Here is a 27,194-nt window from a genome sequence, read left to right as displayed (position 1 = left end):
GGAATGCCCACTCAGGCCTCTCCTCACTCTCTCTCCCTCCCCAGGAGTGACAATGGGAGGACAGAGTAGGGAGATGGGGATTGCAGGGGAGAAAGTTTAGATTGTTGGGGGGAAGGTGTACAGGCCAGCTTAAATCTTCCTCCGAGATATTTCCTATCATAGTGAAACAAAAGACACAGGCTCTGGAGTCAGATACCCAGCCTTAAATCTCACTGACGTTTACCAACCTTGTGACCTTGGAAAAGTTACTAAAACTGTCCATCTTACTTTCTTCATCTGAAATGTGGTCATAGTAATCCTATCTCATGGAGTCTTGGGAGATTTTGGCTTCATTTACTCAATTAGTTAATGTATGTGCTACACTTAGCACAGTCCTTGAGAAAAAATGAGCACTGGGGAAAGGAAAACTACTTGTAGTTCATTCTGTTTGGCTTCATTTGTGCAACTTTCTTGGTTTTGAAAGAATGGATAGATGGTTGCATGGATGGATGGCTACACAAATGGATGATTATAGAGATGGATGAGTGGATGGATGGTGGGTGGTTGGATAGATGGATGGATAGATGGATAGATGGGCGATCACAATATGAATGATTATAGAGATGGATGAATGGTTGGTTGCACGAATGGATAGATGTTGAATGTATAGGTAGATGATAGGTAGATGAAAGGATGAATGGATGGATGGCTAGATTGATGGCTGGCTGGCTGGATGGATGGATGGTTGAATGGATAGATGGTTGGATGGACAGATGAAATCATGGTGGTGGGATGGATGGATAAGTGTTGGATGCATAGGCAGATGACGGGTAGATAGAAGGACCGTTGGTGGATTAGATGGATGTTTACTTTGTTAGATGGATAAGTGGTTGCATGAGATGCTGAAATGTGTAATAAATAGTCCCTGTCATCACGAAGCTCTCATTTCCGTGGAAAACAAAAAGACAGAAACCGATTACCACAACAGAGAGAGGCAGAAAATTCAGCCAGGGGAATGCAGGGGGCAGGAGCCACCAGGAGTTAGCCCGTCAGAAGAAGAGGAGAAATAATGACGGCAGCTCCTGCCCTCAAGGAACTCACAGTCTAATTTAATAATTAGCCACTTCAGATTCTCTTTGAAACTGAGCCAGGTATAAATAAGTCAGTAAACAGAACAGTTAAGTAAACAAGGTGTTCTTCAAAAGGCAGTGAGCTCAGATGTATAATAAATCCTGATTCAAAACATCATTTTCTCCTTGGAACAACCTCAGAGTTAATTCCCCAAATTTGCCAGAACACACACATTTCTTTGTCCCTGCTGCTCAGCCTCACCTCCTCGCTGGTCCGCCTGCGCAACTGTGATAGGAAAATAAATACCCAAAGCCCTCTCCACCCAGCCCGCCTGCTGCAGCATGTTGCAAGGGGAAACAGATCCAATCCTGGGCCCTGAGAACTCTGCACCCCTCCCCCGACCAGGCCATCCGAAACGGATCGAAGGACCACAAGCTTGTTTTGGTTTTAAATGGGAACGAGTTCATGGCCTGAAATTTGAAAAATACCTGAACACCAAGAGTAATTGAATGAGCCCCAGCCCCAGCCCTGGTTCCAGCTCTGTCACTGGTCATTGTGCAGGGCGGAGCGGGGGGCGGGGGGGTGTCTCTGATCTCCATCTATCAAACAAAAGGATCCAACAGAATGATTTCTGAGCTCCCAGTTCTGCTTCTCAGTAACATATTTTATTTGTAGGTTAAAAACGAGAGGGTTCCAAGAGTCTTCAAAAGGGGCAAGTTGCTCTCCCTCTACTTAGCATCCGACACAAGAAGCAGGTGGTACAGCCTCGCAGCAGGGCCGCAGGGGTGTAAATGTGCCCGTGTCCGTGCAAGTGTTGACAAACTGTAAAGCTCTATATCGATGAATGGGAAGATCCCTTCTCTCTGGACATTCAGAGATGTGAGCTGGGAAGACACAAAAAAGTCACACGGGGCCTCTGCATGGAGGTGAACCCCATCACACTAACTCTGAAGGCCTTAGATGTCTATTGACCACCTTTGGGTGGGGAACTGGCACCCAGAGAACCAGAGGACCCCTCTGGGACTAGAGCCAGGTCTCCCTCATGACCAGGACACCGTTCGTCACAGGTGCAGGCCTGGCCAGAGCACCCTGGTCCTCCAGGGTAACAGATTCCAAATCTCTTCCAGCAGCATCCCCAGCAGCACCCACCACAGGGCATGAGGTGTGAGGCTTGCACAGGTGAGGACTCACCTTTGCAGTGCTAACAACGGTGTTCCACCAGCAGCTGGGGAGTGGGTGGCCCGGGGAGGTGTTGCTTGCCCCTGTGTGGTGCTGGCACGCGGGGAGGCTCGCAAGGAGTGGGTGTGGGGTGTTGAGCCCATGGCGGTGGTCCAGAGTCACCCTCAGCCACACTCTCGGGGTGCAGAGCCAGGCTCCAGAGAATCCCTATAGGCTGGGTTTTGAAGCCAGGTGCCCAGTGCACAAACCAAGTTCTGGCACTTCCTTCCCACCTGTGTGGCTGCGGAGATTTAATCCCGTTACACCACGATTCCCTTGTCTGTCCAAAGGCTTTAATCGTACCAAGGGCTGTGGGGCGGATCACCTGAGACAGGGGACCAAGGGCTGTCCTACGTCAGACCCGAGATGAAGACTGGACACAGGAGCTGCGTCAGGGAGGGCCATGGGGAGAGCCCGGGGAGGGCTGCGGGAGACAGGGCGCCACAGAGGGAGAGCGTGGCCCACTCTGCAGCTCCAGGCAGAGATCGGGTCACCCCCCGAGTTCTCCCACACTGAGGCCACGGGCTGCACCCAGGGGAGGGGGTTCGGGCTGAGGACAACTCTAAGGAGGCACCCAGCAGGGAGCCTTTAGCTGGCAACGCTCCTGGGAACCGGGTATGAGTGCCTCTACCCTGCGGGGGGACCTGGACAATGCACTGCATCATCCACTTAAAAGGGTTTAGGACTCAATAAATATTAGCTCTTAATGTCATCCTCATCATCATCATCACCATCACCATCACCTTGTTTAACCCTCAAAACCACCCTGGGAAGTGGATATATTAATACCATTTTACACCTAAGGAAACTAGGGCTCAGGGACGTTAATTCACTTACCCAAAGATGCACAGCTCATGCACGATGGAGCCAATACCGGAAAACCAGATCTGTCTGTGATGCGCGCTCCTGCCTCTTCACTCCAAGATGAAGGTCTGCCCGTCCCAATGGCCCTTCCTTCCAGAGCTGGACAGATGGCCATCCAGCGAGTCCATGGATTGGAGATGACTCCCACCAGGGCGCCCAGATCCAGCACCGAGACTCTGTGATGGGGCTAAAGTCTGTCTCGTCTCTCCAAAGCTTTTACCCATTTCAGCACTAGATCCTAAAATAGTCTAGCTCCGCATCACACATGTTTCAGCCGTAACTGTGCACTTCCAGGACTTCCAGACGTGGGGCCTTACAAGACCTGGGTCTCAGAAAGACACCCACGGCGCTGAAGTGCTCTTGGCCAGGTGCCTTCCCGGAGAGATGCTGCTCAGAGCCCTCCATGGCCCCCATGGCCCCACGATGAAACCGGAACCCACCTCTGACTCCCACTGGGCCTCCTTTCCATGATGCTGGCCTGTCCCGGTCCCTCCACACACCTTGCTTGTGCCCACCTGCACCTCTGCATAGACCCTTCCTCCTCCTGGAGCTCCCCTTCCCCACCTCCCCACGGGCCTTCCCCTATTCACTGTTTGGGTCTCAGCTTAGATGTCAGCTTCCCCAGGACACCTCTGACCTCCAAAGCCCAGGTTAGGGGCCATTCCTCAGCGCCCCCAGCACCCTGTGCTTGCCTCTCCCCCATCACATTGGGAACCTTGCCAAGGTCAGGGACCGTGTCTTGTTCACTGCACCCAGCACTGCCCTGGGCATGTAGCCTGTGATGACTAAATAGTGAATGAATGAACAAATGAATGAGTTGATGGTATGATTTAACCCAGTCCCCTAGAGATGACCCAGGAGTCTTATCCTGTCCCTCTGCCCCACATTACTCCGAAATCTGACACCCATCTAGGGAACCCTCCCCAACCCCACCCAACCCAAGTGACCACCAAGCTGGCTCCCGGGCACGCATGTTGCATTTGTCCTAAAATCAGAGCCACGAAGGTCCTTGAAAATTTGTCAAAGCCGGATGAGGAAACTGAGACCCAGAGAGGCGACATAAGTTCCACACACAGCTGGCTGGTGGCAGAGCCTGCCCGGCCACTTGGGTCCCCCAGCCGTCCCTCGGCCTCGGTAAATTCCATCTGCTCTTCCTCAAAGTTGGGCTAAACCCCCAGCCCCGCTGGCCCCTCTCTCTGGGGGCAGCAGGGGAGGACACATCTCTTCTCCCTGCCCCTGCCACCAGCAGGACACTCAGGAGATCTCGTCCCTCCCTCCCCGTCCCCCCTCCCCCCTGCCTCCCTGGCCCGAGCTCCGCAGGGGCGGAATGTGGGAGGCTGGCACCAGGGAGGCTGCAGGTTGGAAATAAATTCTAATCAAAGACAGAATCATTCCGTCTTCTCCCTCTGCTCCGAGGACAGCGTTTTTTGCTGGGTATTACTCATATGTTCGGAGAGAAATCTTCTGAGGTTTCTCAGAGCCAGAGGGGAACTTGCAGGGTTGGGAGGATAAAAATCTTTTCTTTTCTTCCCCCCAGGCTGGTTCTTGCTTTTATTATCTTCTCTCTCTGCCTCTCATTACGGGCAGGACTTTGAGGAGACAGATTTCACTGGGCCCCCCTCTGCTGGTCTTAAAGTCGCAGGACCCCGGGGTGCTGAGGGCTGAGTGGAGGCCAGAGGCAGGGAACTGCCAAGGGGGGCAGGAGGTGGTGGCCCTGTGTGTTGGGGACGGGGAGGAGGCAGGAGGGGACACGGGGGATGGACTCCACCAGCCACTGAGGGCAGGGGCCACTGGCAAGGAAGGCACCAGAGAAAGGAGAGCCCTTCCCAGAAGCAAGGACCAGAAAAGCTCAGAATCAGTGTTATTCTTGAGGACCTTCATTCCTGCCCATCCTTCATCGCAAGGCCACCTCCTCTGTCCTCTCTCTGTCCCCAGATGGACCCACTATCCAACCAGTCCTCTCTCTTCTCACTGATGTTATCTCCTCTTTAGACCACCGTGTGGCCCCCAACCCAGCTGCCCCCCTGCTCCCAGTCTTTCCCACCCCACCCCCCACGGTGTCCCCTCCATCCAGCGTGAGCGGTGCCACCATCACTTGCCCTTCTTCCCACTGAGACCAGGGTCGAACTCCAGCCACGGCCCCCTGGGGGCTCCTGCACCCTCTCAGACCCCTCTTGGCCTCTGCCCTCGTCTCCAGGCCTGGCCACACCCCCTTCTCCCTGACCCTGGGACACAGTAGCTCTCTGCCCCAGGTCTTGGCACAAACACGGTTTCCTCATTGGGGCTTTCCCCTCCATCTCCCCTTTCCCCTTCATCCCTCCACCCCATCACTCCTGCCACATTACCCCTCCTCGTCTCTGGACCGGCCACTGTGTCATGGAGCTAACATGGTGCAACTAAGCCAGAATGACTTGTCCCCCGAGTCCCCTCCTCCGACAGGCGCTGGGGAGCAAGAGACATCTGTCTCCTGTGAGATCTGGAGGCCAGGAGTGAAGCAGTAGCAGCCATGTGCTCTGAAGGTGGGGGGCAGGGTGCACCCTGGTCACCCACCTCCTGCCCACCTTGTGGTCAAGGGGTGGCACCCAGGCCTGCAGCCCCTCCAGATCCCCCTTGGACCTCTCCGAGTCCCAGGCCAGGTATGTGTGCAGCTCCGTGGCAAAGGGTGCCAGCTTGTCCAGGAGGTCACCCTGCACGGGTTGGAGGCAGGGGGAGTCCAGTGTGGGGTCCAGTCTCCCCTTCCCCCTGCCTGCATGCAGCTTTCCTTCCCGGCCTGTAGGGACTCAGGCCTGAGCCCAGATGCAGGGGCAGCAGCCCGCGCACAAGTTCCCGCACTAACCCCAGCAGCAAAGCCTCTGCCCCCACGGTGGTAACCACGCCGCTTCTCTGATGAAAATCCGAAGGATACCCTCTCCGGTTTAGCCCTTGTCGGCGCTGAACATTAGTTTGGGTACAACATGCTCCTTTCTTTCTCACCACGCTACCTGGGAAGATCTGGGGAGGATCCTGCTCATCTTTCCACGGCTGCATCCGCAGTGCCGGCCACAGAATCTGGCACATAGCAGGTGCTCAGCGGTTCCTGAGGGGTGGACCAGCTACCATTAGCTGGCAGGACTCGAGGAATAAGAAGGTGCTGTAGACACAAAAGGACGACAGGCCTGGGACGCCTGGGGGGCTCAGCGGTTGAGCGTCTGTCTTTGGCTCAGGGCCTGATCCTGTGGACCCGGAATCGGGTCCTGCATCGGGCTCCCTGCACGGAGCCTGCTTCTCCCTCTGCCTGTGTCTCTGCCTCTCTGTGTGTGTGTGTGTGTGTCTCATGAATAAATAAATAAAATCTTAAAAAAAAAAAAAAAAAGGCCAACAGGCCAACAAACACTGGTCACACACCTAGTGTATGCCAGCCTGAGGAGACCCTTCCCTTCTGCCTCAAACTGCATCCCACCCAAAGCTGTCTCCCGCCCCAACAGCCCCCCTCCCCCTCACTGCCCACCTCCTCCATAGAATGGCCAAGGCTCCCTACCTCTTGACTCCCAAACCCCTACATTTTGGTTCCTGCCCTGTGCTCCCAGAAGTAGCCATACCCAAGGTCACCAGTGCCAGGGGAACCAAGCCTTGGCTCTCCTCTGATGCTACTGACCTGCCCTCCTTTCCTGGTCTGGTCCCTGCTGGTTCTGCTCCCACCTTGCAGAGCACGTCTGGTCTTCCCAACAGCTGTTGCCTGGATTCTGTCCTCAGCCTCCTCTCCCTTCTCTCCTTCTCCCCACGTCTCTCTGTGGCCTCAGCCCCTAGCCTCTGCCCAGGCAAGAACATTCCCCCCATCATCGGAACCATCACGGCCACCAAAGTCATAACTTCAAACCCAGTGTCCTGACGCCCCCCTGCCCCATGGCCTATGAGAGTTGTGACATACTGACACAGTATGTGGACTCACACCGTAGGAGGTGTGGCCAATTGTAAGCATATGCTTTTTATTATCAAGTGCCAGTCCAGCCCGCCCCACTGACACGGAGCCCACTGAGCCATGAGAACAGACCTTGGGGAAGGGAGACAAGTGCCTATAACCACTCACCAGATATGTCCCTGCTCTGCACCAGTCACCCACAGCACCCTGCTTCGCTCGCAGGCCTCAGTGGTAGGACTTAAGTGGTAGGATTTAATAAACACATAATGAATTAGCACCTGAATCAATGGGTGTACAGGGTTAAGCGTGGATTTAAAAACCCAAGGAAGGGGGTCGCAGTGCTTGGTGGGAGGCCAAAGCACCGCTTCAGGCAAGGAACACGGAGATGCAGGGGTGGATGACACGAATCTGTGAGGGAGGGCACCCAGCGATGGCGGCTAAGACTCTGGGAGACACAGTCTTCACCCTCAGCTTGTAAGAGTCCCTGCAAGACCCTCAGAGACCAACCAGTCTCAGGCTACAGCCAGCCACTCTGAAGGCTCCCTGGATCTCCAGCCACTGGTGCCTCTGCCTCTGTGGGGTTGAGGGTTGGGGGGGATCGCTAGAGCTTTAGACCTTCTGGCATGACTCTCACACTCACATGGTGTCTGACGGTTTGCAACAACCCAGGGTACATCATGCATGTAGGTACTCCTATCTCTGTTTCAGATAAGGAAACTGAGGCTCAGAGAGGTCAAATGACTTGCCCAAGAGCTAACAAGAGGTTTGGGGTGATATGAACCCAGGCCTGTCTGACTGGAACCTCACCCTTCCCACTCCAGCATGCTGTCTTTTGAAGAAAGCTGAAGTCTGGACCCCCGCTGAAGTGCACACCAGAAGTGCACATGAGATGCTGGATAATGCAGTCGGCGCACACATCTGGTGCTCTGCATCGTGACATTTGCACGCAGTCGGTGTTGAATAATGCAGTCAATACGGCACAGTGAATGCGATTATCAGATGCATGATGGTGATGACAAACGTTACCGGGGTGGTGGGGGTATCACAGGAACGCATCAACACCCATTGGCCCATTTACACAAGCTGGATTATCAACCCAATTAGTTGTCAGCCAGCAAGAATCAGGGCTCTGGAAACAGATGGATTTGACAGGTAGGGAGCAGGGCTGGAGGACTCAGGGGAGAGTAGGGAACAGAGCCAGGAAAGGCAGCAGAGTAGAAATAGGGGCTGGGGGAGGGGAAATGGCCAGTGTGTTGGCGGGGAGGAGGCATGCCAAGGACCAGCCAAGCTTCCAGTCAATGATTCCTGTGTGACCCATTTGACTGCGGCCCTTCGACTGGTCAAAGGAATCCCAGTGATGATGATGATGGCAATAGTGGTACCCAGTTTGCAGCCTCTCTGCTCCCCCACTGAGGCTCCAGTTGGGTGTCAGACCCCTCCTCTCTGTAGCTACAGAGCCCTGAACTCACCTGCCACCCCAGTGTTTGGTTACCCGTCTGCCTCCTAGAGCACAAAGTGATCTAAAATCAGGCAGTCTGACCCTAAAGGTCTAATCACTTACCCATCATACTGCTTCACAGTGGATGGCTGGGTGAATGGTTAGATAAATGGACAGACCATGAATGGATAGGCGGATAAAGGGATGGACGGATGGATAGATCATGGATGGATATAGGTGGTTGGATGGGGGGATGGAGGGATAGATCGTGGATGGATAGATGGAGGGATGGATGGATGGACGGATGATGGATGGATGAATTTAAAAAATAGGAGGATGGGAGATGAGAGGTGGTAAGATGTTGCAATAATGGCAGTCATGGTCATTTAGAGTCATACTCCAAGACGGATTAGGAAAAAATTGAATCAAGGTCTAGCATAGACCCCTGAATCAGGGCCACCATCCCAAAAGCCCAGAACTCATGCCATCCTCAGTAGAAGGGCTTGAAAGGATCTACGGGCCTTTGTTCCCTAAAAGTGAAGACCGTCCTTTAGCACCCCTGCCTACGCCAGGACACAGGACAGTGCCCAGGATAGAGCCGGGCCCATTGGCCAGTCCTCACAAAACCCCAACTGAATTTGACAAGGAGTAATATTTGAACACCTACTGTGTGCTCGGCACAGTCTTCTGCTGACCAGCTGGCCGGCTGGTTGGCTTCCTCCCTCTGGCTGGCTGGCGGCCTGGGCTTGGCCAGCCGACTCACAAAGCCCATATCAGCTTACACAGCAGTTGGTGTTTCCTTCGCTGTAAATGCCCTTGTCTCCCTAGATGGAGGGAGAGTGTGATGATGACAGGGGTGGTCAGAATGATTTAGTTTCAGCTCTGATGCACCCTGCCTGGGGAATTCTCATTGTCATCAGGTGGTGACAGTTTATGGTTGCGGGTATTTGAACAGCTCAGCTACTTGTTTCAATAGGCATCATAAAAAATTATTAACCAAGCAGATGAGAGCAAAAGGGACAGCGTGATCTGTTTGGGGAAGGCTTACCTGGGAGCTGCTGACCCGGGCAGAGGAAAAATATTGACACGAGTGAGTTCTCAGGGCATCCCAGGTGTTAATTATGGAGGCGACTCGCTGTGGCCCCTCCTCTTGAATCCAACAGGAAAGTGTTCCTGAGTCTGCCTTCCCACTATGGTGGACTTGGGGGAAATAGCTTATCCTCTAGTGATAATAAAAGTAATGCACCCTCACTGTAAAATATTTAGAGGATTCAGGGAAGTGGAAAAAAAGGAAGTAAAAATCATCCATTAAGCCTCATCCCAAAGAAAACACCATTGATCCTTTCTTCCATTTTTTCTCTTCTACGTATTTGCAAAAGCTGAGATGATCATAAAAATTAGCATAATAACTATATCTTAATATATGGCAGGCAGTGTTCTGAGTGCTTTATGTGTATTAACTCCTCTAATCCTCCCAGCGGCCCTCCGAGGTAGGACTATGAGTATACCTGCTTTACAGGTGGGGAACCTAAGTCACCCACAGGCTAGCTTGCCTGAGCTCACAGCCACTCGGGGGGCAGAGATGGGTTCAATCAGTCCCACAACACTGTTCTATCGTGGATCCAATTTATATTCTCCTTTTTGCCTTGAGCATTGTGACATCCACACTTTCCCACGTCAGCACACAAATGGCAGAAACATCCTTTTTAATGGTTGCTAAATATTCCAAGTGGATGGACTTCAGTTTATGTGGGCATTCTCCTGTTTCGGATCTCTCTTTACTGAACGTTAGGTGTCCCACAGCAGCAGCAGCAGCACAGTGACAGAAGAAGCCACGCAAAGCTGGCCTCGACTCTGCACCCGAGGACCTGAGGGCAGCAACTCCTAGCCCCCAACTCCCCGCCCCACTCCCTAGATGGAAAGCCTGGAATGGGAACTCTGAGAAGGCTCCCACCAAATATATCACAAATATATCCCCGCCTGCCAGACAGTGTGGGCAGTGCACCTGGCCCGCCGGCCACCTGGGAAGCACACCTCCACCTCTTCCAGCCTGTTTTCTGCCTTATAACACAGAACCACCGATGCCAACCCTGCCTACCTGGAACCACAAGTTCTCTGCAAGGATCAGATGACATAACTGCCAGAAAAAAAGCTTTTGAAACTGGAAAAGAGTTTTACATATGCAAGGGATTGTTATTATTATAACATTAATTCAAAAACATTCTCTGAGGAGCTGCTATATGCCAGGCATTTGTGTGATGCCCTGGGGAAATAGGCCCCCCAAAGCGAGCCCCAGTGCCACCCAAGAGGGAAACACAGTCTGATGGAGGAGGACAGATGAGCAATAACACACAGCTGGACAAGAGATTGAACAGAGGGAAGCATGGGCACTGCAGGAGCCTAAGTGAGGGAGCTCATTCGGGGGTGGGGGGGTCTCAGGGGAGGCTTCCCGGAGGAGGTGACATCTCAGCTGAAACCTAGAGGATGAGCAGTGTTTGGCTAGGCAGAAAGGGGTGGCAGACAGAGAGAACAGCAGATGCAAAACTGCGGAGGCATAAAAAGCACGACATTCTAGAAGGAAAGTATGACCAGGGCATAGCAGGTTTATAGAGCAGTGGAGGGATGCCTGGGTGGCTCAGTGGGTGAGCATCTGCCTTCAGCTCTGGGCATAATCCCCGGGTCCCTGGATCGAGTCCCACATCAGACTCCCCACAGGGAGCCTGCTTCTCCCTCTGCCTATGTCTCTTCTTCTCCCTCCGTGTCTCTCATGAATAAATAGAATCTTTAAAAAAAAAAAAAAGTGGAAAGAGGAGAGACTTACAGTGTAGACACACCCCTATCTGCTCTTTTACCACCAGTGAACCTATAACTGTTTAGGGAATGAGGAGGGTGCAATGAGCCGCTCCCCAGGAAGGCGAGCTCACCAGGCACACTCGTGGTTGACAGAGCAGCATCACAGCATTAAGGGAAGGGACCCGTGGAGTCGCAGGGTGGGGCTGTGCTTCATAGACCCGTACAGGGCAGTCTTTAATTTTTTTTAAAGATTTTTTATTTATTTATTCATGACAGACACAGAGAGAGAGAGAGAGAGAGAGAGAGAGAGAGGCAGAGACACAGGCAGAGGGAGAAGCAGGCTCCATGCAGGGAGCCCGACGTGGGACTCGATCCCGGGTCTCCAGGATCACGCCCTAGGCTGAAGGCAGCGCTAAACCGCTGTGCCATGGGCTGCCCACAGGGCAGTCTTTAAAGGCTGCCCCCCACACCTCTGCCCAGCCTTGGCCTCACTTCCTCCAATACTGGTTCCACTGCACCCCACCGGGGCTACCCCAAAGCTCAGACTCCACGGATCCCCAAGAATCTCTGGGGAAGAACCTGCAAGGTTCTTGATACTCCAACTTTGTTATTGCCTTTAAATCTTTCCAGCGATTTGGCTCAGTGGTTGAGCATCTGCCTTTGGCTCAGGGTGTGAACCTGGGGTCCTGGAATCGAGTCCCACATCAGGTTCTCCTCAAGGACCTGCTTCTCCCTCTGCCTAGGTCTCTGCCTCTCTCCCTCTGTATCTCTCACGGATAAATAAATAAAATCTTTTTAAAAAAATCTTTCCAGCGATCCTCTGAAGCCTGGATTCTTGGTCCCACTTCACAGATGAGGGTCAGGGAAGGGAAGCAATAGGTCCAAGCCACATGTGAAATCTGTGCTTGGGGTTTGAGTCAATGTAGGCATCGGAGATGCTAGGTTGGAATAACTGGTCTGCAGCCTCCCCATTGGTTCCCTGGGGCCGATTACCACTTCTTTAAATCCCAATTTCACACCTGTCTGTATAGTAAGGACGGTGCCACTAGCTGTGCGGGCTGCCGTGAGGCCTGGCTGAGACGTGTTCCGAAAGCCTGTAGTGTGTAGACGGCACAGCAGCTGCAGTGGTTCCCTGATACCACGTCTGACGTCCTCACATGTCCTGCAGGCACCCATCTCCCTGAGGTCAGGACTTAGGGCCGGGTTGAACTTGAAATCTCTCCGCATTCACCAGAGGAGTAGATAAATCCAATCCCAGGCACTGGACACACTGGTGACCTGATAGACTTGCAGGTTTGGTCAGAATCCAAGATGCCAGTCCTTTCCAGCTCCGATGGCACTCCAGGAAGACCCGTGGCCCACGGAGCATCTCAGAAAAGCCCCGGGGGTCCTTTTCTGCCAGTAACAGGAACCTAGTGAGGTCTCAGTGGTCCAGAGAAACCACTCAGGGGCTTTCCTGAGGCCTCAGCCAGAAAGCAAGGGGGTGAAGGTCCTGCTGTGTGTCCACAGACAAGATGCTCAACCTTTCTGTGCCCCAGTGTCTTCCCAGCTGCAGGAGGCTTGGGAGCCCACCAAAGTCCACGGAGAGTTTATGTATTTCCTTCTCCACAAACATTTATTTTAACACTATTCTAGATGCTGGGGAGACAGCTGAAAACAAGATACAGCCCTCGGGAAACTTCCATCTTCTCTCCCGTCCTGCTCCCCTGTTTAATGGAGATGATAATAGTGCCCACCTCATGGAGTTGTGAGGATTAAATAAATTCATATACATAAAGAGCTTAGAACAGGGCCTGGAGCTTAAGAAGTGTTCCACAAGGGGTGCCTGGGGTGGCTCGGTGGGTTAAGTGTCTGCCTTGGGCTCAGGTCATGATCCTGGGGTCCTGGGATCCCGGGTAGGGCTCCCTGCTCTGTGGGGAGCCTGCTTCTCCCTCTGCCCCCATCCCTACCCCGCTTAGGCTCTTGCTCACTCTCTCAAATAAATAAATAAAATATTTGGGGGGGGGAAGAAGTGCCCCACAAACACTGTTATTAGTAGCAGCAGTGTCTGTCCCTGGGCTTAAGGATTGGAATGAGATACCATTAAGTCAGCGCTTACGGTGAGACGGGCATTGCAGCAAGCATGAAAATAAAAACGGCCACTTCCTCAAATGTGAGGCGATACCATCAGCCCATTTTAGGGAGGAGGGAACTGAAGCATGAGAAGTCAAGTGACTTGCCCACAGTCTCATTCTGGTTAGCGGAAAAGGCTCTTAAACACGCTCCAATTCAGGATTCCCCGACCCCAGTGCGTTTGGGGCTGGATAACTTCTGTGTTGCGGGCCCTGACCTGGGCGCTCGCAGGGTGCTCGCCAGCCTCCCTGCCTCCCTGGTCTCTACCACTAGATGCCAGTGGCTCTACCCTCCTCCCCACCTTTCGACAACCAGAAATGTCTGCAGGCATAGCCAAGGTCGCCTGGACGGCAAAGGTGGCCCCTGTGGGGAAGCTACCCTAAACCAACCCTTGAGCTCAGAGGCCAGGACTTTCAGGCCCTGACCGGAGGCCCCCTCCTCCAACCCTGCTGGCACCACCAGAAAGGCCCTGCCCAACCACCGCTGCAGGTGGGGCCCTTTGTCAAGCACACCCCCCGCCTGCCAGCCTCTGGTCTTTGGCTCCCTCTTCCCTGCACCCAGACTGCCCTTCTCACCCCCATCTCCAAGGCCCCGCCCAAGCCCACCTGCTCCCTGAATGGGCCCCCAGCCCGGGACTCTGTTTCCTGCCCAGCTCTGCACCTGGTATCCTAACTAGTCACCAGCGTGTCTGGCCTTGCCAGGTCCCGGGGCCCCACCCTCAACTCCAGACAGGAGCCACCTGAGGGCAGGGGCTGCGCCTGACTCATCCCTGGGTCCCCGCACCCTGGGCGGGGCCAGGCACGGGGGCTGGCTCCCTGCTCAGTGCACCTGGCCCATCCGAGCTACTGGCGATGCTGGGGAGAGGCCCTCGGCCCGGGAGGCAGCTCCGCAGCCCGCTCTGGGGCGGTTAAGGAGTGCGAGCTGGACTCGGACTGTCCGTCCTTCTGGCTCCTTCTGAGGACTGACAGGGCAGGTTCTGCAAACCCTCCAGCCTCAGGTGGCTTCACAGGTGACACGGGGATGACTGCCCGCGAGCCAGCTCGGGAGGATTGCTGGGAGCACTCGGTGCGCAGCGCTCTCTCTGGGTCCCGGACACGGACAGACCGACGGACACGGGTTCCCGGTGAAGGTGGGAGAAGGCGGGGCGCTCCTGCCCGCGCCCGGGAGGTCTGACATTTGCACTTCTTGCACGAGGAGGGGACGGGCTTGCCCGGGAGGTCTGACATTTGCACTTCTTGCACGAGGGGGGGGGGCGCCGCCGCCGGGGAGGCCGCCAGGCTCAGTAAATAATTCACACAGATGAACTGGAGATAAGTGCGGCTTCGCGGGGGATCGGGTTCAGGCCGGGAGGCGCGCGGCGGGGGGCCTGTGGTCTCCCCAGCCCCAGCCCCGGAGGCGGAGGCGAGCGCTACCGCGGCCCCAGGTGCTGCTCCCCGCGGGGCGGGGGGGGGGGGGAGCTCCCCGGAACTGCCCCGCGGGGCGCCCGGGCCCCGCCCGCCTCCACCCGCCGTCCCCATGGCAACCGCTGGCCCGGTCCAGGGTTCAGGGCCAGCGGGCTCCCGGCTCCCTCGGCCTCCCCCGCCGCCCGGGAGGAAGGGCGTTTGAGGCTCCCGGCTCTGGGCGCAGGCCGAGCCCAACACCCCTTATCCTGGAGCCGTTGAAACCGGGGACTCTGGGGGTCAGCGCCCCAAGGGATCAGGCCCAGCTCCACGACTCTCAGGCTGTGCCGCCCCCGCCGCCTGCAGGAGACCCCACGGCTCCGTGCCTCGGTTTCCCTTATCTGTAAAATGGGGATAATAATCATCGTCACTACCTCCTTGGGTGATTGTGAAAATTAAACGAATTAGATGCGAGGGATGTGGAAGGGTTCCTGGTGTCCAGTGAGCTCCTCATAAATGTTATTTTCCACGTGGGGAAAAGGAGCCCCAGGGGGGCAAAATACCTGCCCACGGTGATGGTCACACGGGGCCCAATAGGGGTTGGAATGCAATGGCCACTGCCTGTGCTGGCCCCTGGCTTTTGGGGTCCCCCAAGGGTTTCCTAAGGTTCCTGTGACACCACCACCCCTTCCCAACTTCTTGAAGCTGCACTGTCCTCAAAGGGTCATTGACCAGCCAGTAAGGTCCCTGAAGGCCTTCCCCAGTGCCAGCCAAGCACTATCCCACCCCACCCCCAACTTGGCAGATGAGTCCTTAAAGGAACATGATTTAGTTCATTAATTAGTTCATTTCCTCAGCCCCAACGCCCTCCCAGACCCAGCCACTTAAGGCCTTGGCCAGCAGCTCTCTGCCTCCCAGGACTCCCCTCTCCCCGGCAGCTTCCAGCCATCCCTGCCTGCCCCCCATCTGCCCAGCCCCCACTGCCATCCTGTTAGGATTTCCCATGGCACGTTTCCCAGATCCTTCTCCCCCTTTAGCCTGTCCTCCCTGAGGTCCCTTTCCCTCTGGTGACCCTTTGTCCTCAAACAGCTGTTTCTGGGTCAAGGACCTTCCTCCAGGCCTGTGGATGTGCACAGCCCCGGGTTAAGGACAGACCCTCTGATGGGAAAGGTAACAAAATAAACCAAATCTTCCTCCCAGAACGAGTGGGGTGGTGGGGCCCCGAGGCGGGCTCTCTTTTGGGACTTTGGGTCATGCTGGAGAAGGCGCTGGGGCCCCTGGGCACAGGCTCTCTGTCCCTAGGGGCCACACCACCAGCTCCAGCCCAGCTGCCAGGTTTCCCCGGATACAGCCCGGTCCTCGGATTTATTTTTGCATATGGTTTGGGAGAATCTCTGTTGCTGGAATAACGACAACCTTTTTTTTTTTCCTTCTGCTTCCCTCCAATAGGCAGATTTTATAAACCAGAGCAGCTGCCTGAGGTTTCCAAGAGAAAATTCTGCACAGTTTCTAACCAGGGTGACAGTTCCCCTCCACAGGAAGTTGCTTTTATTAAGGTTGTTGGGTTTTTATGCTTCTTTTTTTTTTTTTTAATCTGATTTTTTTTGTAAGGCTCCATCTACCGGTCACCAGGCAGCACCTTGGGCCTTGTGGGCATTTTTGTCCCCCCCCCCCTTTTGCCTGGAATTAATGATTACATCTAAACCACAGTGGGCTTGCCCAACACAGGGCAAAGTTGAACAGCTAAAAAGTGGGTCATTCACAGGAACTGAACAGAAGAATCCCAGGTGATTTACGGAGATACTCTGCTCATCAAATTAACTCCACACACCCTAAGTGATTTCCTTCCAAAGAGGACAGTGTGGAAAGGAGGTGGGAGAGTAACTTCGCAGTGGAGACCCCTGACAAATGCCACCTCAGTCACATGATCAAGGTCAGTATCAACAGTGCTAAGTCAGGTTGATAGCATGTACTCTTGATATGATGCAATGAGAAGGGCAATCCACCTCCCCCGTCTTCCTCCCAAAACGCATAACCCCAGTTGAACCATGAGAAAAACATCAAGCCCCATTTGAGGGACAGTCTACTACGAAATACCTGACCAGTACCCATCAAAAACCAGAGAAGTCTGAGAAATTATCACGGTCAAGAGGAGCTTCAGGAAACACGATGACTAACTGGGATGTGGTGTCCTGGATGGGATCCTGCGACAGAAAAGGGACATTAGGTAAACAGTGAGTGAGATCCAAATGAGTCGTGGAGTTTCATTAACAGCGGTGTACCACTGTGGGTTCCTCCGTTGCGAAAAAATGTACCATAGCCTGGGTGGCTCCTTCGGTAAAGTGTCTGGCTCTCGGTTTCCACGCAGGTCATGATCTCAGGGTACTGGGATGGAGCCCAGAGTCAGGCCGTGCGCTCAGCGATTCTCTCTTCCTCTCCATCCCTGTCTGCCCCTCCCCCTGCTCTTGTGGGTTCTCTCTCTCTCTCTCTCTCTCTCTCTTTCTCTCTCAATTACATAAATATAATCCAAAAAAGAAAAATGTACCATAGTAATGTCGGATGCTTAACAATAGGAGAAACTGAGTCAGGGATATTGACAAACCCATGCTATCTGTATAAGTTTTCTGTGAATCTAAAACTGTTCTAAGTAAAAGTTTATTTTGTTAAAAGTAGGTTTCAGGCAACACGCAAGGCCCAGGTCTCTTTGGTTCCCTCTTTTTGCCCGAACCAGGGTCTGAGCTGCTGACTTTAGTGGTAACCCCATCCCAACCCCATTGCCATGGAACTGCCATCCTTTTCAAGCCCCAGGAAAAATCCCACTTCCTCACTGCTGTATAGTCAGTCTCTAGCCCACCGCGGGTGCTTAGTTGGTATTTGTCAAAAGAATGAAACTCGAGGACTTCTTGAAGGAGAAGATCCAAGCAGAGAGCCGTGCTCTGCCCTTTCTGGGGCAAGAAGTCAGTACCTGCAAGTCCCCATTGGGAGAAGGACGGCTTCCAGCAATCTGGTTAGAAGTGGGTGGGAGATTTCTCTTAACACGGCTTTTGGGGAACAAGCATTCAGATTTACTTAGGATTGCACCCATCGGGGTTTTGAGGAGCTGATGAAGATAATAAGCATGGGACTCCTCCAAACTGCTCCCCATCCCCCACTCCCCAGCCCTGTGGTCCCTCCATTGCCTCTCAGTAGCCCCAGTGGGTACTTCTACTAACAACGCTTCGTGCAACAGGATCTGTCTGCTGGGTTCTGAAACTCCATTGCCTGGCACCCAGCAGGCACTTCATAGGTGTTCATAGCGATGGCTACCACTTATTATGCCCCAGGTTCTAAGCGGGGGAGCGGTGAGGAGGTAGGAGTTCCTATTTCCTCTTTTGTGGCGTAGGCATTATCATCACCCCCCTTTTACAGATGACAAAAAGGCCCAAAGAACTTGAGAAACAGGCCTCAAAGCACAACTAGAAAGTATAGGGTAAAGGTTTCAAATCTGAGTCATCCAAGACCCACACCCATGCCTCTTATTCTCCAACCAGCCACCCTAATACTGCCTTCCCCTTCCAGTGGGCTGAGGGCCTGGGCATCTGCTCCCTGCTGTCCACGGAGGCCCCCTGCGCTCACTCCTTCCTCTGCGGCCTCCAGACAGCCCTGATCTTCAAGTCTCTTTTCCTTTAAAACTCAATTTGCCAATTTTCCCCTTAGAGGTGCTTTTAGATACTCCTCCCGGCTGTCAACCTGGACAGGCCACGGAAGCAGAATCCAGGGAGATGGATGCTTATTACAAGCATTCAATTAGTGAAGTTTGAACAATGCAGCCCTGGCTGCTGGATCGATGCACGGGGGCTCAGAGACCCCCCCCCTTCCCCTGCCTTGGACTTGTAACGGCCTTTTCCATATTTATTACCACCCAACTGGATACTTCAAACATATTCTGCACTTGGTGTGATTTGGTATCTGCCCAGTCCCCGCAGTGCCTTCTCAACAAACGTTTGCCCCGATGCTGGAGTATGTTTAAAAGATTTATATTCCATTTTGCTGAATGGAGTCCTCGGGAAAAGCAGACTCTGTCTTCCCAGCCAGAGGATCCTGCCTTGGCTGACGAGGTGGCCTCCAGCAAGAACATTTTAATACATCACTATTAAAATGGACCCAGAGCCTTGGCAGAGGGCTCCGGTGCTCCCCCCTTCCCAGCAGAGGGCAGCTCCAGGCCTTCCCTGACACGTCAGAGCCCTGCCTCCCCCTGACCCCTTATGCCGTTGTCCATTATGCAGAATGGCAGAGACCATAACCTCCAAACAATGAACCAACAGCAGGATCCTAAGGCTGAAGGACACTGGCTACAGCTGGGACTGAGCCGGGGTCTGGGGTCAGATGATTCTGCAGCCCTGTCCTGGAGCAAGGGCTCCGGGTTCTACTCCCGCCCAGCTGACTTATTAGCAGAGACACCTTATTATGCAAGTTACTTAATATCTCTGAGCCCTGGTACCATCGGGATAAGAATAATGCCGACTTCCTAGGGCTATCGTGAGCCTGGCATACAGTAAAAGCTCAATTAATGGGGTTGTTTTGTGGTACCTTCTAGCCCCGGGGGGGGGGGCATCCATTTCTTCACCTACCAGAGAGTTAATCGTTGTGGGTTTCCAGGGTTGCCGGGTCAATTATGCGAGAGAATAAAAGGGCAGCTCTGCTTTGAGCGGTTAAGCAGTAATTACCCCTGGTAGGGGCAGAGATGCGCCCTCGGAAAGAATCTTTTCATATGGCTCCTACCCTTCCCCGCAGATTGAGGCCGAGCAGAAGGTGGGGCCTGCCCCCAACTCCCAGTGTGCAGGACAAGCACAGGGGAGAAGAGAGTCAGGCTCCGTGGTGCCTAAAGGCCCAGAGGCTCCAAAACACTGGGATTCTCTGGGGTCGGAGAGCCAGGTTCAGGAACAGAATCGCACACCTGGGGAAAATCACGCTGGCGTCCCCTGTCATCCTGCTGGCACCAGCAGATCCCGCTTGCCAACCATTCCTGCTAATGGCTGATAGGATGTCCAACCTTCTGCTAGGCCCTGCTGAGACTCAACACCCCATTGCCTGGGAAGGGGAAATGAGACATCACCCCCTCCCCCACAGGCCCTCTGGAGCCCCTCTCTCCCCCAACCGCCACCACCCTGGGGCCTGTCTTACCTTGATGTCTGAGTCACAATCAGGATCCTGTCACCGTGAGCTGTGTTGTGACTCCCCGGCTGACAGTTTTACAACAAACACATTAAAAGCTCCCAGCACTGAGGCTCCTGGCTGGAGAACAGCCCCCAACAGAAACCTCTCCAGGCCTTTCTTCAGCCAAAATCCTTCTCCCCATCCATCCTCCCACAGGACCAGCTCCACCACCATTAACTACCCCAGAACCCAACAAAAGACTGAGATTTTTTTTTTCATCACGAGCCTTTTCAAGGGGTGATTGGGGGAAGCCAGAGACCTACCAGGCTGGGGGCCCCCCCGAAGACGGGGCTCATCCCTCATACAGTGACCTGTGAACTCTAGAAGGCAACGGTGGGGGTGGCTGGCCCCGGGGGTGAAGCTTTCTATGGGCATATAGTGGCCTGATACCGAGTGCGATCACCCGCTGGGTGTTGCGTTAATTCTCCCACAATTCTACCCCAGGAGGCAGGTGCTGCGTTATCCCCACCTTCCAGATTTGGAAACTGAGGCTTCAGGGGGCAGGCGGGAAGACTCGCTCAAGTCCATACAGCTGGGAAGTGAAGGAGCTGGGATTTTTAATCCAAGTCTCCCAGCCTCTAAACATTGCTCTTAACAAGCCACCTGCCTCCCAACACAGGCGACCTCCTTCTCTCCACAGCCCGTGAGGGATGGCAGAGACGACGGGGAAGCAGGGAGAGCCCAAGGAAAATCCAAAGGGAATTCACTCTCCCTTGGGCCAGCCCACTGTCCTTCCTGCCATCTGAGCCCCAATCCACAGGGCCCTCCACACTGTCTTGCTGCCTCACAGACCAAAGCTACCGTTCCCTCCTTCCTGTCTGCAGCTAGCAGACAAAAAGCAAGTCCCCGGAACCAAAGCAGAGACAAGAGAGGAGTGAGACACAGGAATATTCTTTTATTGTACATTGGAGAAATAGCCCTGTGTGCTGGTTAAAGGTGCAACATCCAGAATATCGAATTAAGAAAAGAGGGAACAGGGTAGGGAAGAAACCTCTTGAGGTCCAAAGTTGCAAACAAAAAAAATGGTAAAAGATTTCCTCACGCAAGAGGCGTTTTTGCAAATACCATGCAAAACAGGCAGCTGGTGTGCCTTAAGAGAACCCCTATAAATAACAGAAAAGACACTCCAAGCATTCCTTTACGTGGACTCAGAGCACAGGGAAAAAGAAAAGAAACCAAAATGCCTTTTGGCATTTCAAGATATTTGGCACTCTTGTGATTACATTTTTTTACAGCCCATTAAAGAGAATAAACTGACACAATATTAGAGAAAAAAACAGGCTGCTCACACAACAGACTGCAGGAAAGAGGTTAGAAAAAGCTCAAGCATTTTTTTCTTTGTTTTTGTGGGGGTTTTTTTTCCTGACATATAAAATGTGTCCATTTGCATTAACTTGGGCAAATAGCTTGCAGCAACAAAGAAACACAAGCTTTACAAGTCATTTTAAAAACAGGGATTCTTCCTATGTATCATTCCTTAGAAAAGTTCTCTGCTTGTTTTAAACACATTCCCGATAACTTCAAAGAGGACCAAAATAAAACAATATCTATAGAGATCATTTGCTGATTTCTTTTGTACATCCAAGGATAACAACATAAAAAAATAAAACCGGACAGCATTTCACATCCAAGTGCACAGAATCATTTTTGCAAGATTAAATAATGTAAACATTGGGAACAGCCAAATCAGCGAAGAATGCCAACACCTCAAAACACCCGGTGTTGCCGCTTCATTATTTAAGTGGTTCAAAAATCCAGATCTATAATTGCGCAATATTCACTGTATATAAAAAGAAATGGGTATTAATTTTGACAAATAGCTGCAACTGAGACTTTTTTTTTATTTCTTTATATGTGTGTATATAGTGATTTTTAAATTTTTAAAATTTTTTTTAAATTTTTATTTTTGCTGAGGAGCCCAGAGCCTTCTCCTCCTCCTCCTCTTCCTCCTCCTCCTCCTCCTCCTCCTCCTCCTCCTCTTCCTTCTCACGCCTCGTCTGTCTCCCGGCCTGACATGAGATACAGGTTGTTGATTTCATCGTAGGTAGCAAGCTAGTAATAAATTTCAAAGTGCTTTCTCTTTTCATGCTCTTTTTGCCAATAACTGTAACCGCCGGTCTTACTCTCCCTTAACTCATTGTCTTTGGGGGAGTTAGACACCAGGAGGTGCCTTGTCTGTCATATTTTTCAGCACGTCATCAATTCTATCATCTTCAATAACAACTGCAAAAAAAAGGGGAGAGAAGGAGACGTGAGCGCGCCTGGGCCTCGCCGGGGGTCTCCGACGTCGCCCGTTACGCCCCGGGTGCGGGGGGGGGGGGGGGCGCTGGGCAGCGCGGGGGGCGGGGGGGGGGGGGGGGTTCCTCGCGCGCGCACACAGCCCCAACCACTCCGCCTCTGCCGGGGGGCGGGGAGGGGGGACCCGGTGCCGCGTCCCTCGGAACCGCTCCCCCCCGCCCCCCCAGGCTGCGTCCCGGCTCGGTTCGCGGGAAAGGCAGCAGAGAGGGCGCAGACCCCGCAGGCCCGGCCGCAGCCCCCACGCGCCCTGGCCGCGGCCTCAGCCCGCCGCACCTCCCCGGGCGCATTTCTGGAGCCAGAAGCCTCCCCGGCAGAAGGGGGCGGGGGGGAGGAGACCAGGTCCGCGGGCCGGGGACCCTCGGGGGTGCCCCGAGCGCGGCGCGGGTGGCCGAGGCTCTGGGTGCGGAGCGGCGCGGAGCAAGGGGGCTCGCGGGTGCAGGGCGGGGGCAGGGCGGGGGCAGGGCGGGGGCCCCCTGCGCGCCCCCTCCGCCGAGCTCAGGGCCTCCCGCCTCGCCCCCCCAGCCTCGCCTGCCTCAGTCCCGCCCTCGGTCTCCCCGCGTGCCCGTCACCTGTCGAGGTCTCCGGGGCTCTCTCCGGCCGGCCGGGGTGTCGGTGTCCCTCATTGCTGCAGCTGCCCCCCTGTCCTCCCCCGACCGGCGCCCCCGGCTCGCTGTCTCTCCCGCCCCGGCTCGCTCTCCCGAGCTTTGTCTCGCTCGGCCCCGGCCCCTCGCGGTCTCCCCGGAACCGCCACCGCCCGCACCCTGCCCCCGCCCCCCACCTCTGCGTGTCGGTCCCTCCGGGCAGCTGTCGCCCCCGCATTGTCCTGGCGCCTCCGGAGCTCCCCTCCGCGCCTCCGAGCGTCCCAGCCTCCCCGGGGCTTGTCCAGCTCCCGCGCCGAGCGCTCGGACTCGGCCCCCGCCCCCCGCCCCCCGCTAAGTAACAATGAGGAGCCCGTGCGCCCCGAAAGCCCTAGTCTCCCCGCGGAGTCGGGTCCAACCCCCCCGCAGTCCTCCACGCCGTCCCTCGGGGCGCCCTGGGACCCCCCAACACGCGCGCACCCCGGGCTCCGGAGCCGGCGCAGCTGCGACTCCACTGCGCAAAAGGGGAGGGGGTGAGACGCCGAAAAGCGAAGTTTGGCGCGGGCGGGCACCCGGACGAGCCCCGCAGCCCCCGCGGCAGCCGGAGGCCGCCACGCCCCCCGGCGACCCCGCCGGAGTCAGGCCGCGGGGGGGGGGGGGCACTGCGGGATCCCAGGGCCGCGCCGCGGGGTCCGTCGGGTCGGAGCCGCTCGGGCCTGCGCCCGACCCAGGGGGCGTCCGGGGGCCGCCGACTCACCCCGCTTGCTCCGGCCGATCTGGCCCAGCTTGGGCGGCCGCTTGTTCTGCCCGGCGCCGAAGAAGTTGTTGGTGTCCTGCAGGCGGCAGGAGAAGATCTGGCCCACGTCGCCGCCGTCGCCGTAGGGGCTCAGCTTCTCGTCGCCGTAGGGCAGCACCTCCGACATGGTCGCGTCCGGGGGCTCCGCGGCGGCGCCTCCTCCGCCCGCGTCCCCGCCCGCGGCGGACAGGGTCAGCGGCGCTGGGGCCGGGGGCGGCCGGCCGGGGACGGCCCGCGGGCTGCGGCGGCGGTGGCGCCGGCGAGGGCCGGGGCGCCGCTGGGGAGAGCGCGCCGCCCGCCCGAGCGACCCGGGAGCGCCCGGCGCTGCGCTGCGCTGCGCTCCTGCTGGCGCGCGAGTGGCGGCTGCTCCGGCGCGGGCGGGCGGGACTCACATCCTCGGCGCTCCCGGGCGCTGGGCGGGGGCCGGGCCGGGCGGGGCCGCGAGCCGGAGGGGGTGTCCCGGCGAGCCCGCGGGCGCGGGGCCGAGGCAGGCGCACCCCGGGGAGCCCGGCGGGCCGGTCCTGGGCGAGCGCGGCGGCGGCGCGGCCTCGGGGAGGCTGACTGGGGAGCGGCGGGCGGCGGGCGGCGAGGGGCGGGGGGGGGGGGGAGGGGAGCGCGGGAGGAGGAGGGCGCCCGGGGGGGAGCGAAACCGGGAGGGGGACGGGGGACGCGGAGGAGAAAGGCAGAGGGAGGCCGGGGACCGGCTGGAGGGGCGGAGGGGAGCAGGGAGCAGGGAGCAGGGAGCAGGGGAGGCGGCGCGGCCGGGGGAGGAGCGCGGCGCGGCGGGGCCGCGGCCGGCGGGAGGGGGCGGGGCGGGGGCGGCGCGCGGGAGCCGGCCGGGGAGCGAGCTGCGAGCGACAAATGCCGGCCGCGGCGCGGAGGCGAGGCGAGGCGCGGGGAGGGGCGGGGAGGGGGCGGGGAGGGGCGCGGGCGGCGGGCGGGGGGCGGGGCCGCGGGGACCCGGGCCGCGGGGAGAGATCCCTGGAAGCCGCGCGACGTCACGGGGCCGCGCGGGCCGGCCCGGCCGCCGCTCGCTTCCTGCCCCCGCCCCCGGCCCCGCCGGCCCGCCCGCGCCCGGGGCCCCCCGCGAGCCCCGCCCCGGCCCGGCGGCCTCCGGGCGCCTCCGCCCCCCCCGCCCGCGCGCCTCCCGCGGGTGTTTACCGGCCCCGCCGCCGCTCGGCCTCCCGCGGGGAGCTGGGGGGAGGGGCGCGGGGGGGACCGAGGACCACACGCGGGGAAGGACAGATGGACGCGGTCTCCCCGGAGGCCGGACGCTGGGGCGGGAAGGTCGTAGGGCGTCAGGGCGACCTGAGGACGCAGCCTCCCCCTCCGGCCGCGGGCCAGGGCCCCCGCCCCACCCCCGCCCTGGCGCCCCACTTCACACGCCCCGGCCGGGCCCCTCGGGCCTCCCCCCCCCCCCCCGCACTGTGATCGCCCTGGAAGGCCCCGCTCGGCCGAGGCTCAGGACTCGGGCTCCCGCGGGGCCTCGGGGTGGAGGCGGGGGGGGGGGGGGGGGGGGGGAGCCCCGCCTCCCGGAGGAGAGGGGAGCGCCTCATTACGCCGGGCTCGCCCGGGATGCCCGGCCCTCGGCGGCGTCCGCTGCCTCCTCCTCGGGGACGCCCCGGGCCTGCAGCCCTCTGCCCTGGGGGACCTCCCTGCCAGCAGCAGCCTCCAGCTCTGGGGAGAGGCTGTGGCTTCGGAGGCGTGGAGCGGGCTCCCGGTCCCCAGGAGGGAGACCCGGGCGGCCCCAGAGGCTGGGGAGACGCATCTGCCAAGCAGATGGCAACTCCGAGGGGGCAAGGTGCATGAGGAGGGCTCGTTATCCTCGCCCAGAGCCAGCAGCACCTGCTCTCCGCCTGGAGACTGCCTTCACTGGCCCGGCAAGGGCCCCCTGACCACCGGGAGGGGCACCCATCCCAAGGTCATGCAACCTGCAGAAGGCAGGGCTAAGGGGCACAGCTGGGTGGGCCAGTGAGGTCTCCGCTGGCTCAGCCTGCTGCCCTGCACCTGGCCCCATCCCTAGTGAAAGAGCACCCTCAGGTTCACTCTCCCCTTCATTCTAGAACTCTCTTGGTGGAGGGCAGGCTGGAAGGAAAGGGGTGTGGTTCTTAGTGACATATAACATCTGGTAGAGGAGCTACCTGAGAGGAGCCAGCCCAGCCCTCTCTCCCACTGTGCCAAAGCGTCCCCCACCTGGAGGCCAGGCACCCTGGGGGCAGGGGAGGAAGGGGGCTGAGAAGTGGGAGACGAAGACAGTGGGCCCCGTGGGATGGGTGTGGAATGGGAGTCCGGCCTGGGTTTGAATCGCCGTCCTGCCATTGGCTAGCTGTGAGACTTGGGACAAGTCACGTCCCCTCTCTGAACTCCATAATCTCAGCTGGAAAATGGGGCATGCGGCTGGCTAGCTGCCTGTGCGCCTCACAGGACTGTTAGCAAAACAAAATGAAATCAGGCTCCTGGTGCTTAATGAGTGAGAAAGAACACTAGCACTTCATTCATTCCCACTTCAGAGCTGTCAGAGCTGGGAGGATCCTTAGGGACGATCCAGCCCAACCTCCTCATTGCCAAAGGCGGGGGAACCAAAGCCCTGAGAGAGAGAGAGAGAGAGGCTCGGGGGCTCGCCCCAAATCCCACAGCTTGTCGGCTTGTCAGTGCAGGTCTGCGGCTGCCCTTTGCTTCCCTCCACAAGCCGCCGGCTCCCATTCATGAAGGCTCTGCAGAGTGTCTGCTTTGAGGTTAGCACCAGGCCAAACGCTGGAAGAGAAAACAAAAGCCTAACGAGCAGGATGATCAAGTTACAACAAGAAGCTCTTGCCTTTGTAACCTGCTTTTTTATTTCCCCCCCAACGCATTTCACATCCGTTATTGACCTTGCTTCTCAAAATAAATACCTTCCAGAGGTAGAAAGAGGCAACGTTGCATCCCTGCCCAACTGATGTTCGCAGAGAGAATAGAGACCTGACTTGCCAAGGTCACAGGCTAGTGACGGAGCCAGGAGAAGCCACCCTGCCCAGCTGTGGTTCCAGGTCCTCGTAGGGGACGCCCCACGCGGGGCTGGGGCCACCCTGCCCACCTGGTTCCTTCCTTGCTGCCGAGTTATGAAGCAGTTCACACGTTGAGCATCTAGCCCAGTGCCCCCTGCACAGAGGTAAGCGCACCACACAGGGAGGGCTGAGGAATCCCTGCACACCCAGCAAGCGAGAGGAAGGGGATGCGCCGGCTGTTACACCCCACCTGGTTTTGTTTCCCTTGCCGCGTTTCAAATAAGGTTAAAGGTGGCCCCATTGCACCTTCCCAAGTCAGTACCCACCCTCTTCCTGAAGCACACCCCCTGCACACACACACACACCTCAGACCGCAGCCACTTGACTGACACTTAGAAAAGCATCTCCATGACTATGACCTCCTTGGAGCCTTCCCTTAGCCTTTAGAAGCTGCAGGACCCAGACAGGCCCATTTTACAGATAAGGCACCTGGAGGCTGACTGGCTTAGTCTCCAAGTTCACGCGGCTGTTCCGCAAGAGCAAGCTCAATCAGCGTGGCATTCCTCTACCTCTACCCCTCGCAGCTGTCT

General features: G+C 56.7%; 1 protein-coding gene across 1 annotated transcript; it reads right to left on the bottom strand.

Moving 5' to 3' along the window:
• Positions 1 to 20,823: 20,823 nt before the first annotated feature.
• On the bottom strand, positions 20,824 to 24,151 carry CAMK2N1 (calcium/calmodulin dependent protein kinase II inhibitor 1). The gene is made up of 2 exons (XM_041767991.1): positions 23,582 to 24,151; positions 20,824 to 22,171 (listed from the first exon to the last, which is right to left on the bottom strand). The coding sequence occupies exons 1-2, from the start codon at positions 23,745 to 23,747 to the stop codon at positions 22,101 to 22,103; spliced, it is 237 nt and encodes a 78-aa protein (XP_041623925.1). The 5' UTR covers positions 23,748 to 24,151; the 3' UTR covers positions 20,824 to 22,100.
• Positions 24,152 to 27,194: the final 3,043 nt, after the last annotated feature.

Source organism: Vulpes lagopus, chromosome 8, assembly GCF_018345385.1.
Source record: "Vulpes lagopus strain Blue_001 chromosome 8, ASM1834538v1, whole genome shotgun sequence".
In the NCBI taxonomy this organism is placed as follows: domain Eukaryota; kingdom Metazoa; phylum Chordata; class Mammalia; order Carnivora; family Canidae; genus Vulpes; species Vulpes lagopus.
This window is presented reverse-complemented; position numbering and strand designations above follow the sequence as displayed.